The 16,304-nt window shown below is 36.8% G+C and overlaps 1 protein-coding gene across 5 annotated transcripts in view; it reads right to left on the bottom strand.

Annotated features, from left to right (window-relative positions):
* Positions 1–6,226: 6,226 nt before the first annotated feature.
* The window catches only part of SESTD1 (SEC14 and spectrin domain containing 1), a 49,087-nt gene continuing 39,009 nt past the window's right edge, over positions 6,227–16,304 (bottom strand). For all 5 annotated transcript variants that reach the window (XM_059476177.1, XM_059476181.1, XM_059476179.1 and 2 more), the window contains 6 exons: positions 15,329–15,488; positions 12,626–12,707; positions 12,182–12,304; positions 11,106–11,297; positions 9,184–9,305; positions 6,227–6,975 (listed from right to left, as the gene is read on the bottom strand). In XM_059476177.1, the coding sequence (XP_059332160.1) occupies positions 6,846–6,975; positions 9,184–9,305; positions 11,106–11,297; positions 12,182–12,304; positions 12,626–12,707; positions 15,329–15,488 (809 nt within the window). In that variant the 3' untranslated portion in view covers positions 6,227–6,845. The remainder of the gene's footprint in view (positions 6,976–9,183; positions 9,306–11,105; positions 11,298–12,181; positions 12,305–12,625; positions 12,708–15,328; positions 15,489–16,304) is intronic.

Raw genomic sequence — 16,304 nt, 5'->3', positions numbered from 1 at the left:
GTTGAGAAAAAGAACAGGCTGCTCTTGGTACCAGTTTAGATATGGCTAGTTCCCAAGTCTCTGAAAGTCAGACTCGTATCACAATATCATATTAAATATCAAGTGACCATGCTCTAAGGCTTGCTGTGGAAATGGCTGAGGCACCATGAAGCTACTCTCTTTCCTAGTAGCCTAAAAACCTTAAGGGGAGAATGGAATGTTAAAAGACACTTATCACAGAGAAATCCTGGCACAGAGAGAAGCATTCTACTGGAGCTCAACAGCCCACTGGAACTCTGCAGCCTCTTATCCTGCGAGGCACAGGAATCATGAGCAATCCTGGCATGCCTGGAAATTCAGCAATGACACTGGAAATATGTTGTCACCCAGCATCTGCAACTCACTCTAGGAAAATGAACATGGGAAGCAGAAAACCCAAAATTGAGATGGCAACTCATTCACGGCAAACCAAGCATGACATAGTGAACCATGCCTGAAAATTGCACCTCTGAAATTAACACATTGACTGCTCCTGCCAAAATGGAGAACACTAGCAAATTAAAATCTGGGTTCTGATAGGTATTCATGTTTCATTCTGATAAAGAATGTCTCAAGTTACAAGTTTTCTTTCAGCTCTTCCAAAAGTCTGTTCTTAAAGCCTTAGCTTAAAGATAAGCTTTCCTCTCCACTTTATTTTCATAATTTATAGATTATTAGAATCAACATTTGGTATAAACTCTAGGAAACAGCTCAAAGCTTTTAAGGCCCAACGTATAAACATTTATATCCATTCAAATAGAGTCAGCAATTTTCAGGATGTCACTGAAGTCTCAGGGCTGTTCTACCAAGAGCTGTCCCAGCCTTATTCCAATACACATCTACACAGCTGCCCAAGCATTTTGCTGTGTGTGTTCTGGGACCTACAGCCACCATGAAAGCTTTTTTCACTATTTCTAAACCCACCTAAGGCATGTTGTCTTCTGACAGTGACAGCATTGTAGCAGAGCAGACAGCACAAGACTGGGATTTGTACCACTGGGATCCTCAGGAGAGCCAAGAGTAGTGGGGGACACCACGTTTAGCAGGATGTGCAAAGGACGCAGTCACCTGGGCCATGAACAGCCAGTGGCATGGTTTGCTATAGGAGTTTGACACACAATCTGGGGCTAAATCTGCCTTCTCAAACACAGAGTTTTACATTCTGAGTGTTAGAAAGTAGGGTTGGTTACATTAGGTCCACTCAAACATTTTAAGCACAGATGTATGAGCTTGGCAAATCAATAGGGTATTTTACACAGCTTGCAGCACTCCCCCCCCTTTACACACAAATCCAATGTGCATTACGAGGTTTCCCAACAGGAGTTTGCATCAGTGGTGTCTGATAGCAATTATCAGCTACCTGCTGGTGGAAAAGTTAAAAGGCTTCCTAATATGTAAAAAATATCTATTTAACACTGAAGAATGATAAATAAAAATGCATAATAATTTTAAATTAAGCTTTTCAACACAATTACTTTGAAACACATTTTGTCTGTTAGTTACCTGTGCACAAAAACATAGTTTCGCCTTGGCACTCAGTAATCACAGCACATTTGATGTTTCAGTGTTGTCATTAAACTGCCAATGAAACTGCATTATTATTTTAAAAACTGTGGTTTATCTGCATTAAAAAAATGTAAATTATCTGCACAACTTTTGCTAACACAACCAATTGTTTTCACTTAACCTTCTTTCAAAATCCCAAAATGATACCAAATAAAGTTTCCTTTGCTTTTCTTCATGATTCAAAAGTCAGAAATGTTAGCCCTGCACTTTGCCCTATAAACTGTAAATATCACTAGTATCTGGAAAATTAGCTGAACTTTTTTCATTGAACTTAAATTAAAATAGGGATTTTCACTTGCCTTTGTAATGTTTTCCAATATATTTCCTCAGCACACATGAAATTTTAAGAAAGCATTTTTTTCACAAGGGGTATTTATCTCCTGACTCAGCCTTCCTCTTGTCTCTGTGTTATATTCCCATAACTTTTGCTGTAATAGAGACCCATGTAAACTAAAGTCAACAGACAGGAAAAGAGAAGGCTGTTACATTAATTTTCCTTGCTATTTTGAGCTGAAGTGTTTAATTTGTGCTTTAAATATACTAAAAGCCTTTTAATATATCCTGTTTCTATTCATTCTTGTATCAACATAACTGCAATTTTACAGTCACATAAGCATCTATTTTGATGAATATCTTTGATATGTGATATGTTGTCTTCCAATTTCACAGAATCAGACAAATATTCTCACAAATTGCTTCAGTGATTCACTTTCATGTTCCAAATTAAACTTGGAATCACAGAAAAATGGTCCTAAAATACCATGTGTTTGGGAGATCTGTGTAAAGGGACCCAATAGAAGTGTGAAATCCATCTCCTTTTTCTGTGGTTATTTAGTCTTACCTGTATGTTCACACAGTAAACCTAGATGAAAAATATCTTTAAGTACTCCCTGAGTCCATAGCATTGCAGAAGGTATGCAATTAGATTTTTAATAGAATTTTCAATGAAGATGCAGTCTTGACAGGCATCAGTCACTATTTAACTGAAGGAAACAAAAGTGGGATGCCTGTGGAAATCAATAACTTAAAAATGATATCACATAATATTTTCCTAACATCTGATTTTGATTCTGCAGAAGGAACTCTGCAATTGCCTGCACTATTACACACCAGGAAATTGTGGAAATGGCACACTACAGAAAATTCAATCCACTGAGACTCACAGTGACTGTGGAAGGAACCACAAAGAGTAACTGTTTGACTATTTGCCTTTTTGTCTTATTTTAAAGTGTATCAGTTCTCCACAAACCTGGAAAAGATGATACCTCTTCAAAGGGATAATGAATGAATTAATTAGTTGGAACCATGTTATGCAAGTTCCAGATACTCAGACAGTTTGTGGCTCTGCAGCTCACATTCTGGTGCTTTTGCAGCTATTACATATGTATGGATTTTTATTCTATATGTTTCAATCTTTTTTTTTTAACTAGATATTCTTCAAAACTAGAACAGAAATCTAACAATCTAGCATTTTTACAGTCCCATCTCCCTTTTTACCCATACAAGAATCTGTAGAGATACTAAATCAATCCTTCACAAGTTAGGTATCACCAAATCTTTGCTTTCATCCATTTCTCACCATTTTAGCTTCAGAGCTATTAGAGAATTTCATCTGTAGCTCCAAAAAACTTTCCTTCTTCCTCCTTCTTAATAATCTCTTTAAACAAATTACAATTATACTGTAAAAAGAATTCAGGAAACTAGAGGCTATTACAACACCATTATATGTCATTACTGTTGCAGAAAGCCCATGACAACCTCACTTTGTGAGTGTGACCTACTGATACTTTTATTTTTTTCTGTGATGGAAAAAATAATGTTCCCCTCATCTTTTTGTCAGCTGGCACTGATATCCTTGGCCTGCACAATGGAACAAGAAGTGCTATATGATCCTGCTCTGCACACAGCCCTTCTCCACCCACTGCTGCACCTCCAGACTGGCTTTATTTGAACCCTGAGTCAGTCACTCACACAAAGATATAGAAGCCCATGGTCCAAGTCTATTTCTTTTCCAAGAGAAATGTAACCCCACTAATCCTACTAAACACAACAAAAAGTTAAATGGAGAACAGCACCAAACATTTTTATGGACACTAATACAACAGTGCACACACATTTTGCAATAAAAGAGCTTGTAGGTATAAGCATTTTCTATGGCTGTCAGTCTGTGCAATTTATGCCCTAGGAAAAAGGGATGGCACTTACCAAGTTGATCACCTTTCCATTCACTGTCACAAAAAGCACACTCAGGATTGCGTTACCAGCAAGAGTAACAAAATAGTTATCATATTTTGAAACATTTCAAATACATCCAAATTTGGCTAACAGGAGCACAGAAAATCTCAGTGCTTATTTCATTACCATGAACGAGTCATTAGTTGTAATGTACTGAGGGGCATGAGAATTACAATCCTTACAGTCAATCCTTCCCTTTCTGAGGGTATCTCCTCATCTCACACCTTGCAGCACCGTACCCTCCACTGCATGTGATCTCTGTTTAAAAAATATGAAACGTATTTGCATCTTTTGGAATTTCATTGTTTGAATTATTTTTGCAACCAAAAAAAAAGGCAGAGGAAGAGCTACAAGTAGAGCCACCTTTCTTTTTGCAGTAGTAAATGCAGAGACAAGTAACAACGGATTACTTGAGCAGAGGGTTTTTTGCTTTTTAGTAAGTCTGTATCTCATTGACTTTGTGGGCTATTAAAGGTTCAGCACCATGTACAACCAGAGAGGATTGCATAAGAGTACAGACCAGCACAAAAATCCCTCTCTCAATCAGTTACATTCTAAAGCAGAATTAACAGAAAACATTTATTCCATTGTTTCAGTAAGCTAGGAAGTCTCAGAGTTCATAAGATTTGAAATATCTGGCAGACTCTCATGCAACACGACTTAGAAAACTACTTGCCCTCATTCCTGATACACAGAAAATAGGCAAATGGCAAAGTGCTGGTAAACAGCCCTTTGCCAGACACCTGATTTGCCTAAAGACAAGGAATTCCAGAGGAAGAGAGAGAGCAGAAAGGCAGAGCAAAAGGCTGGCACAGCCCAAGATACTGTGCTGGAGACTCAGAGTCAACGGGGTCAAAGTCAGGATCCAGTGGCCCCTAGGAATGTCAAAGGACAGATAAGAGCAGCATCAAGATTGGACTACACACACTGAGCCAAAATTAACATCAGGGTTACTGGGGTGAGCAGTCATCAGTTCCAAGTTGTGCATGCAGCTGTCACAGGAATGAGTGAAGAGCTTCTGATACTGCCCTGGGTTTGCATACAGTATTGAACCCCTAAATATAGTGAAAAAATAAAATAAAATTAAAAAAACCCAAAATAAAATAAAAACCAGAAAATAATTTAAAGTGTTTGTAATACTTGCTTACTCTAACATTTTAATGAGATTTTATACTGCAGACCATAATTTACCATAAGCAGATTCAATTTACAAATGCTGCAGAACTGGAGACATAGTGCTTATTTTATAACTATATTAATTTACTTATGTGTTTGCACTTTATATTAAATATATGCATACTTTTCATGGTTTGGTTCTTTCTAAATGAATTTATATCCTCCAAATATTAGCTGTAATAACATCAGCTTTCTCAAATGCAAATAGACAACTAAATTAAATTTGAAAAGATTATATCAAAAAAGTCTTTTTATAAATAAGGTCTGTAAAAATTCAGTTACTTTTAAACTAATATTAATGTAATATCTTAACATTGCATTAAGTGCATGAAAAAAAATGATATTTCCTTTGCCAAAACCTTTAAGAGGAAAAGTACCTTTATCACTGAATTTACAGAAAGCCGTTAATTCAGAATTACAGTTTCTTAATAAATGGCTTGATTTGAAACATCGCTTTCCTCTGGAGAAAATGCTTAAAACTAAGAAAAATATCTAAATATAGTATTTGAAGACACATCCATCAGGAAAACCTGCAGAGTAATAGCAATGCCTGTAGGAAGAGAGCATTATTTTGACTGTGAGCAAAGTATAGTGAGATAACAGAGTTCTCAGACTTAGTTGTTTTTTTTCCACACAGAGTACTCTAAAATGGTCAGATCCCACACTCTCTTCCAAAAATACAACAATTGATGTATCCAGATTGCATCCTGAAGATTAAGAAGTTAACCAAGCCATGCACACAGACGATTTGGTTTCAATCCAATTCCCTTCTCTGAATAAATTTCATTTAATTACTAATCTCAAGGTTTGAAGTTATGAACCTCATCTTAATTTCTTTTTCATTACACAAAAACCTTTAACCACAAAGGTACCAACAGGGATATATTCACATTATTCAGGATTCTCCATCGAAAGGAAACAAAGGACTTAGAAATAAAGCACAGGAGACATGTGCTAGTCTTACAAGGCAACAAAACTATGATTAATATAACACTGACTTACACAAATACGATCTTACTTTTGTGCAAGTACTTCTACCAGGAAGAAAGAATAAAATAGTCAGGACTTTTGCACCCATCAGTAATAGTTCAAGAGCAGTTCTCTTATAGCTATAATGTATTTCATAAGAAAAAATATACAAATTTTCTAAACATATCAGGGGAGCAATTATTTTTACTACCACTTATCATATGTAATATAAACAATATTTGGAAATACAGACCAGAACAAATTTATCTTAGATTTTAAAAAGATGATTTTTATTAAGCACAAACAGCTTTTAATACATTATCAATACAAATAGGAAAACATCTGTTTAATGAATTTGATAATATCAAAGATCTGATGGGCAGGGTGCATACTGGCACAATAAAAATGATTTTTTTTTAAGTATTTCAAATTAAAATTACAGGGTTACCACAGTCTACACTGCAGGTACTTTCCTCACAGTCTAAAATTACTACATCACCTGGGCATGGGGGAAGCAAGAACTAGAGTTTCATAATATGGAACTTCTAACACTTTAATTAGCACCACTCAAAGCTTGCATCAGCTGTCTAACTAAGAAGCAGCTGACAGGTCAGGTAAAGCTTTACAGCAAATTTCAGTGCAAAGTTTACAGTTCCTTTTCATAAGATACTTGGAGTCTATGGTTTCATAGCATGTTAAATAATTATGGCTTGATAGATGTAGAGTGTTAAGATGCTGAGAACATTTACTTTGAAAAAAAGATGAGACTCGTAACAGCTGTGAAATGCATTTTAATATATTATACCAAATTCTGTAATATGCAAACAACATGCTGGATTACAAACTGAAGTCCTGTTATGAATTCATAGACAAGGTCAGTATTAGCTCTCTGGGGTAGTGGCTTCTGGTTGTCTCAGCTGCTGCTTTTTCAGGCTAACTAACTTCATCTTCTCCCTGATGTGTTCTGCTGCAGAAGCCATATCACTTGGGCTCCCAAAGTACTGCTCAGACCTAGAAAAAACCCAAACCACAATAAATTATCAGTAGTAAGTCAGTACATGAATACACCTGTTAATTGAAGTAGAAAACACAAAACTGATGAGAAAAATAGCCACTTTTCCCTCTTGTCATTTAAAAACCACCTTTGAAAGCTTTGGAGACTTAGTGATGAAGACTTAACAGCAAATTTTAATGAAATTGTTACAAATACTCAATGAGCCTTTCATATCCAAAACACACTATCAACAGAAGTTTGAGGGTATTGAGACACTGCTGGTCTAGTGAAAGGTGTCCCTGCCCTTGGAAAGGGGATTGGAACTGGTTTATTTTAAATGTCCCTTCCAACCCAAACCATTCTGTGATTTGAACAGCTAGGCACTATTCTAGAAGCACAACTGGATGCTTCCCAACTCTCTTTATTACCACCCCTCTCTGGCTCTCCCCCAAGTCCATCTGACAATTTTGCATGCTGTGACAATCTGTGATACCTGTCTATACAGGAATTCTGAGTTTTTAGAATTGCTGCATTATTAAAGGACTCTTCACATGTTAAGTCAACCACATGCTGTCAAATTAGGCCATCTACCTCTCAAACTGAAAGGAAGACATGGCTATGTAATTCAAATACAAAAAAGAGCAGCTGAAATGTTAGGGAAGCCACTAACCAAGCTGTCAGCAAAGGGAGGGTTTGAACAGAATATGTGTTTCAGAAGAACAGGTATTAAATCTAGTTACAAAGCAGAGAAGCTGTACACTCTGGAAATGGCAGTAGGACAGAGGACTTTCAGACAGGCAAAACTGGACAGAAAAAATACTCTGTGCAAGAATACACTCATTTGAGGAGGTAACTGGTCAGACTGCATAACTGCACATGGATCTCAGCATTTCCTCATACAGTGCAGAAGCCATGGGCAGGAGAGGGAACAGTGACCTGAGTTTCCAAAAAGATACTGGCAAAAGTCTGAGGAGGTGAACAGGCTGATGAAAATGCCCCCCAATCATTTATGACATTTTGTATGTTCTTAAATTTCAAACTATTTCTAATAATCAGCAAACCCTTTTCAAACTATATGCCAAACACTTCAAAACCAGAATATCAGGATGATGAGCAGGGGGTCCTGATATCCAGGACAACTTCCATACCATTTTTGTGAAGGGGGATATGCAAAACTCTACTGAAATTCCAGAGGGGTCAAAAATAATGTTCAGGATTGAACAGTTGTTACTTTTACCAGATCACTTCAACAAACACTTCTTGATCTGGTTTTGGGTCAGTTTTTTGTTTGTTTTGTTTTGGGGTTTTTTCTACAGTCCTCCACTATTTTCAAACACACTGTTGAAAGAACAGTGAAAATCACTACTAATTCAGGCCTGGGCCCATCTTCATGATTAGCACTCTGTATTGAAGGATCTACCCTGCAGAAGGTGGGGTATTTAGAATATGGCATTTGGGACATATGATGACAATAAATTTTCATGTCCAGCTTCCTGCAACTGTGTTTTTCAGGTAGACTTCAGGTAATGCTTAACACAGTTGCCTGATGTTATCTCATAAGGCTTCAGCCTCTAATTCAATGTACTTATTTCAGACCTTTTTCATTATGGTGTGGCATCCTACACACCAGAGACTGCTCCATAGCTTGGCTGTAACTCATGTAGAAATTAACTACAAGCTCAGCATAACAACAGACATTATTAAACACAGATAACTGAGTTTTATTATGGCTGAGATTCCAAATTCAATTTGCCTTTGTAGCTTGAGAGCTACCAATTTAAAGTTAATATGAATAATTCTCAAGGAAAGTACTGTTTTGTTTACCAAATAAATAAAATATAAATTTATCTTCAATATACTGGCTTAGATAGATAGAATTGCAAATAAAGAAAGAGAAATCCTGTAATTCTCATCTGGTATCTTTTTTCAGGGAGAAGAGACAGGGACTGGTCATTCTTCTGTTACTTCTGCATACTGTGCTGGTGTAAAAACTGCATAAATCAATAATCATTCAGTGTGAAAAAGTCACTACTTTGAAAAGGCAGTGCATTAGTACTCATTAAAAATTCCTTCCCATTTTTTCATAGAAAGCAGACAGGTCCTATTTCAAATTTTATAAAAACAAGGTGCTCACTTTTCTGTTTCAGCAATAAGCCTTCAGGATTCTTCTGCATGTGAGACTATGATACAAGTTTACCAAAGGTATCAGAAACCATTCTACATACCCATCAGGATAAACTACAGGCACTGTTAGTCTGTCCAACAGTGATTTCCCAACTGCTTCAATTTCATCAAATTGTTCCATTTCATGAAAAGCTTCTGGCTGGTCTGGACATTCCTGCAAAATCTGTTCAATAAAAGTAAGAAAATACAGAATAAAGTACACAAGGGATTGCATGTAGTTTTTTAACTGGAAGAGTGGATGTTCTTTTGGCATTTCCACTGCCACATTTACAAGAGATCAACTGACACATATAATTCAAGAAAGGAAAATGCTGATTAAAGTTCATTAAGAAGAATGTTCAGGGCTACCAGTTATTTGTATTAGAATGTTTTACATTACTTCTAGGAGGGAATAAAAAGTAGTCTTCCTTGACAATATTCCTGCAACAATATGAAACGCATAAAAATAGTGACTGACACCATTAAACATACAAGACAGCAATTTAAAGTGGAAACACCAGGGTCAATGAAGACTGCTAACAAAAGGTTTCAAAACTAAAAACTACATCTGGAACAGAACAGGTAGGACTAAAAAAAAATCTGAACACAAGTCTTTCCAGATGGGATTGTAACTCAATACCAGTACTCAGTACTCTATTTTCTTCTACTTCTCACTTTGCCACTTCTTACTTTTTTCCCAAGCAGCATGGATATTAACAGTCTATTTTCCACACAGACTCATTAATATATGTCCAATAGTGAAAGGAGAATTAGGTTTTTGAACAAGAGCATTGTTTTGTCAGACATTAATTTACTTTTCTTTAAACTTAAGATTGCCTAAACCCAGCAATTAACTACTGCAATAATGAAAGAATGCTCATAATATGGATTGAGAGATTCTACTCTTCTAAGAGTTTATGAACCACTGAAATTTAATTTGGTATCAGGTAAACCTCTGGAAGCACAGATGATCTATTTCTGCTTTTGTGAAGCTCCACCAACTCCCAATGCCTGCCAATTCAAAGTATTTTCCACTAATACAAATAAGAAATGAATAAAACTAAGGAGCAAATTAATCAACTCTGAATCCATGCTCTCTTTTAATGACAAAATGGATTTATTTTACCATGTGCAAGATTTGCTTTTTTTTCCAGTTACATGCAATTTTATTATCAATATTTGAGATACGTACTCTAAATTGATTTTTTAAAATACACTGCTTCACCCAAAAAAGCAGGTGTGGACAAAAAGGTCCTATCCCTCATGACCTACATTAAAGGACATTGTCTCAAGTTCAAGCATTTGAAAGCTCTCAATATTTTCCCCTTCAGCAACTAATCCTCATCACATTGTTGCTGACTGCTCGTCCTCCAGTGTGTTTCTTGCATCACTTGACTGGATGCAGCAGCGAGACATTTGGTTATAGGAGTCTGAAAACCATATCAAGGTAGAGTGTGCTCAGGAAGAAAGCACATTCAAACCCCACCAGGTGCAAAACACAAGATGGAACACGACAGCACATGTGGAAATTAAAGTGGCAAGAGCTGCCCTCATTTACAGTTTGTGAGAAGGTTAACCCATCCAAAATCTATACAGCCTAAAGGGCAATACACCTTTAACTCTTCAAAGAACTTAAACGACCTGATAGCTTTGTATCATACCTTGCACAAAGAAGTGCTCCCGGCTTTTAAGAATTACAGTCTAAAAGACATAAAGAAATGCTTTAACATCAATATAAGAGCTCCCATTTGAAGAGTGCTGTTCTTTTTGTTAAGGGGGCCCTACACCAGTATGGGTATATGAAAAATTATTACATTAAGTACTGAAGTTAACGGTTGGAAAAATATATGTAAATTCTTCTTTCTGCCATTAAAAAAATATTTAGAAAGGGTAAATATAAACACTGGCAGCTTCACATTTCTTACATTTTGTTTGCCTGAACTCAGGTAAAAATTTTTTCTTCTTAATAAAACACAACACTCACCTTTTCAGCAGTTGAATGAAATGCGACAGCTGTTTCCAACCGGTGCACTCTTTCTTCAGAAGTCACTGTAAACTGTTTCCACACTCTGTTCAGTCTGGGAAGTGTGTCCCCTGAGGACCTTGAAGTGCATCTCAAGGACTGGCACAGGACCACTGTTGCCTGCAGTAGCTGTCTCCCGTAATCGTAAGTACTCTAAAAATTGGAGGGGATGGGAGAGTAAGTCATGTAAAAACCCTGCACTTTACCTGGCAATGAAACAGCTTCTTAAAGCAACAACAGCAGGCAAGTTTATGGAAACTCCACAATTTAGGTTCACAAAGTACATTGAACTAATCTGGTCAACTGGAAAAAGTAAGAATAAAATTGTAATGACCAAAAGTGCTTTAACTCTTTAAAAAAAAAAATCCAATATCCACTGCTGCCTAGTGTTCACACTGGCAAAGGAAGAGAGCTTCCCAAGAATTCTGAATAGTTGTTTGGATCTTCTAAGGGATACTTGATATCCACTGCTGAGAGGACTGTCTCCCTGATTTTACTGACACCATGTCTGTGGTCAGCCAGCATCCAGGTGCCCTGAGGCAATCACTGTAACAGCAAATGATCCTCCGGCCATCAACTCTTATTCATCAAAAGAGGAAACTCCAGTGCAGCAGGTGGAATTAGAAAACATCACATCTGTTAATTAACAAGTCAAATTTAGACACTCCTAAAAGCAGCAAACGACTGACAAAACATCTGACCAGGTGCTTTGACCCAGCTTGTCAAATGTAATTTTAAAGACTGTTTGAGATATATCTTTCACAAAAGCCAGTGAACTTTGTTTGGTTGTTTGCATTGCCTATGTGAAGGTTAACTAAGGTAGGGACCTGCAGCATTGCTGCTCTGGATGGAACTGCAACATCTCATTAGGCCCATCTCCAACTTCAACAATCAATTTCTTCACTCAGGCACTGAGGGAAACCAGTAAGACCAGTGACAGCTGTTCAATGACTGCCTATACAGATATTGATTCTGTTTAGGAGAGGATGTGAAACTGCACAAACCACATATTGCTAGAAAAAAAAAACACATTTCACCTGGGCAACATCAACAAATTTTCGATGTTTCTCTAGTAAAACTTTTGTTTCTTGAGCATCATCTCCCAGTCGGATGTGTGTCTTCAGCAGAGCATCCAACAGTTCACTTAACCATTCTACTGCCTTAAAAACAAGCCAAAAGAACAAAAACTAATACGTTAAAAAGAAATTAAACCAGAAGGGTGGCATTACTTCAGTACTAGCATATACTTTTGATACAGAAAAAAGTTAAATGAGCTATCACAAGCTGGTAGATCATGCATGCAATCCCCAAATATACTATTTGCAGACACTGCTATAGCCTTTATTTTCACTGTACATATTCCCTAAATAAAACTACATTTGAAAGCTGAAAAAAAAGTACTGTTAAGCTACCAGCCCCCATAAATCAACCCAGTGGACTACAAATATCAGAATGACAAAATTCTAGAGGTATTTCCATACCTGAGCAGCATCTTCTTCACATTTAAATAACTGCACCATCTGAAGCATCTTCAGTCTCCGCACATCCACCATATCCTCACACCTTAAACAGCAGCACACAAAGATTCATCAACACATGTACAGCAGACACAAAACACTATGACATTGACAAAAATGTTTTCAAGTGAGAAACATTAAGATACAAGCATTCATGAAAAGGTGATCAAAGCTGCTTAGCTTGGCAAAACCACCTCATGCCACAAACAACAATGAGAAAGTTGCAATAAGTAGAACTGAGCACTCCAAGTCACCAAAATCATGATCCTCAAGATTCCTGATATGGCTAAGCTTGAGGCAGTAACACCAGAGACAGCTACAAGGTCTTGCAGGAGCATCCCAGGTTCCTTACCTTGCTGCACTGGGAAGCTCTGCAAAACAGAGGCTAACACAAACTTTGTCCTATTAGAATTCAGATGAAAGTGGGCTTCAACTTGGCATAATTCTGAACTGTACTGTTTGTTGGGGGCAATGTTTCTTAATGAATACAATGAGGCTGATTAAAAGATAATACATTTTTCCATTTTTCTTTTTAGCTCATTAGAGATGGTAATATCTGCACCCTTATATGATGTTGTCCTCTGCTTTACTTGTCAGGAAGCATTTCAAAATCTAATTGATATAAAAACTGACCCTAATTATCTTGTTCTGAGTTGAACACAGTTTGCAGTTCTTTCTCCAGAATTCCAATAGAAGTGTTGAAAATCCTTCTCTTTCCACAATGAGACCTAAGCTAATACATCTAGCAGAATGCTTTCCACTTCAATTTCAGAGCCTACAAAGTAGACAGCAAGACTCACGCTCCTGTTCAGTGCAAATGGAATTACTAATGTCAACAACAGTTGGCTTTATAAGCAAATGCAAAAGACTGTGTGCATGATCCTTTCCAAATTGGTTACAAACATAAGCTCTTCCAAAGAACAGTTTGTTAGCATGCTGCGTTTTGTTACATCCTGCAATGCTTACAGAAAGGACATCATCTGCTCTAATAATGCAGGAAAACAGTTTATAGGTTCCAAAATCATAAATAAAGCAGCAAAATGCCCCTAAAAATAAACATTACAACATGTGTATGTAAACAACAAGAAACATTCAACAGAAGTTGGAAAACAAAATTAAATAGCAAAAAATACTATTACATGCTACTGAGAGATACTTAGTCCTTTCACTTTTTTGTTTCTCATCCAGGCTAAATAACCTTGTTTAATCATTCACAATCTGAAAGCTGCTTCATACCTTTGTCTGCAAATACTATTGATGTTTTAGTCCTCTAAATGACTTCCCACAATTCTATAACCCTTCTGAGAATACAGAGCAGAATTGTGTAACACAAACAGAAATCGACTACCAATCTATATACTGACACAATGACATCCTTCTTTCAGTTTTTTATTCCTTTCCTAATAATTCTTGGCACTCTACTTGCTTTTCTCTGTGTATTTGAACACTAAAGCAATTTCTTCAAGTTTTCCAATGTTTATCTTTGAGTTCACAGCTGATTCAGAATTTATTACTGTGTATACAAAGTCTCCCCTTCTCCCATGCACATCTCTTTTCTCATATGAAATTCCAACTGCCATTTTACTGCACAGTGACACATCCTCTGTAGCTTTTTGCAGCTTGCCCTCTAAACACAAGTATTGCTTAAATTAATAGGATCTAGAGGGCAGACTTAAAACAGTATTTTCTCTAAGCTCTACCAAAACACATAGCTCCTTACACTAAGCTCCCTAAGAAAACAATTTAAGAATAGTGGAATTAATTTGTAAAACGGGCAATTTGATGCTCACTAGAGCTTGCTGTTGCCTAGAGGCACCTCTTTGCTCAGCCAATGCCCTTGAACACCAGGCCATTTCTATGGACAGTATTACATGGTCTCAGGGCTTCCAGCAGTATTACTGGCAATAGCTTCTAATTCTTTCACACTGTTCAGTAGAAAAAAAGGCAGTACTACAAAACAATCCAGTACTACTACATATTTAAGTACAAATAATCAAATTTTGGAGGAAGAGGATGATGGCAAAATCCATCCTTCTTATAAATTCAACTCCTTCCAACACTTTTCCCAACCTCATCCCTCACTCTATATGGTTTCCTAAAATTCAAACCCCATGTCCTGGGGTGACTGTATGGTCCTGTATGCCATCATCTGCTCTTCTGAAATCTGAGCCTCCATTTTGTACCCTCCAATACCACCTCATTTGTCTTCCTATCTTCAGAAATGAAAATACCATACTCAAAGGACAGAGCTTGTGATAAAGAGGACAAACAAGGCTGTTTAATACATAATTTTACACCCATCACCACAATTGTAATTACATTATACTCCCATCTCAAACTGCTAACATGTAAAGGACACCTCTTGCATATTTTCATAACTCCATATAAAAGGAATGTATAATTTCTGACATTTACAAGGACAGGAAAGCATTCAAGTACTCCATCGAGTACCAAAATAGAAAAGGTGCTTGTTTTTAGGAATACACTACAACAAATTAGTCAGGGAAGTTTCTGTCCCATTCAAATATACTACAAATATAAATTACAGTTGTAATACATCCCTTTCATGAACATAAAACAAAATGGGCTCTTTACAACAAATTAAATGGTATAAAAAGCGACTTGCTAACACACAAAAATCTTAATGACTCGAATTGTTGTTCTTACCTTTGTTTTCTTAGCTGCATATCTTCCATCACTCCTTGGATATGGTCCACATTTTCTTTGTTTTCAATGGTCACATCCTTCCCATAGGCCCATGATGCCTGGTTAGATATCTGATCAAGAAGACTTTGACCTTTCTCACGCAAGCCTTGCAAACCTAAGTCTAATAAGAGAATGAGAAAAAAAATAGGTCAGCGATCACTCAGAATTTTGGTGGGTTTTCTCCTCACTGGAGAAAAGAGAATCATTCACAGATCAAGACTGGAACCTGGAAAATGACAAGGACATTACTATGTCCTTCACCACCCTGTCCAACTCTCGTTTGAGTGAGCATTTGTCTGTATTAACAAAGAACTAAGGCTTTGCTATTTTATGACCTAGCAGATAACAAGAAAAGGAATAGAAGTTGACAGCATGTCAGCTTTTCAGCATATACATAGCTAATTAGTGTCTTTCATCCACACAGTTAGATAATTCCTAAAATATTTATCCCTGCTAAGCAGTTGTAACCTAAGTGTTCTTCCACTGCTGGCACAAGTTACTACTTTATAATACATCTGATATGGCTGATACAATTTTCTACACTGAAATTTGTCAACCCTTGGGATCTGCTGTTACATCTCTTATTTGGCAGCTTTACTATTTGTTTTCCTGAAGGAATATCTCATTTATGCATCAAACTGCTTTATTCCAATCATACCTACTTCTGCCATAAATTATTTTTCTTTGCAGCTCTTTCTCCCACACTTAATGAACAAGCTGATCACTGTAGACCCCTTCCAACTGAAATAATTCCATGTGCTTGACAGTGTCACAACCTTCAATGTGCCATTTATTAACATATACATTCAAAGTTACTGCAAAATACCCAGTACAAGCATTCCAAAAGTGAGGGGATAAAACCTTAATCATCAAGGTGTCAATTCTGGAGACAAAAAGATCATCTAAGCATTATAATCCTAAACCATTAAAGAAGATT

The sequence above is a fragment of the Ammospiza nelsoni genome, chromosome 7 (assembly GCF_027579445.1).
Source record: "Ammospiza nelsoni isolate bAmmNel1 chromosome 7, bAmmNel1.pri, whole genome shotgun sequence".
Classification (NCBI taxonomy): Eukaryota; Metazoa; Chordata; class Aves; order Passeriformes; family Passerellidae; genus Ammospiza; species Ammospiza nelsoni.
This window is presented reverse-complemented; position numbering and strand designations above follow the sequence as displayed.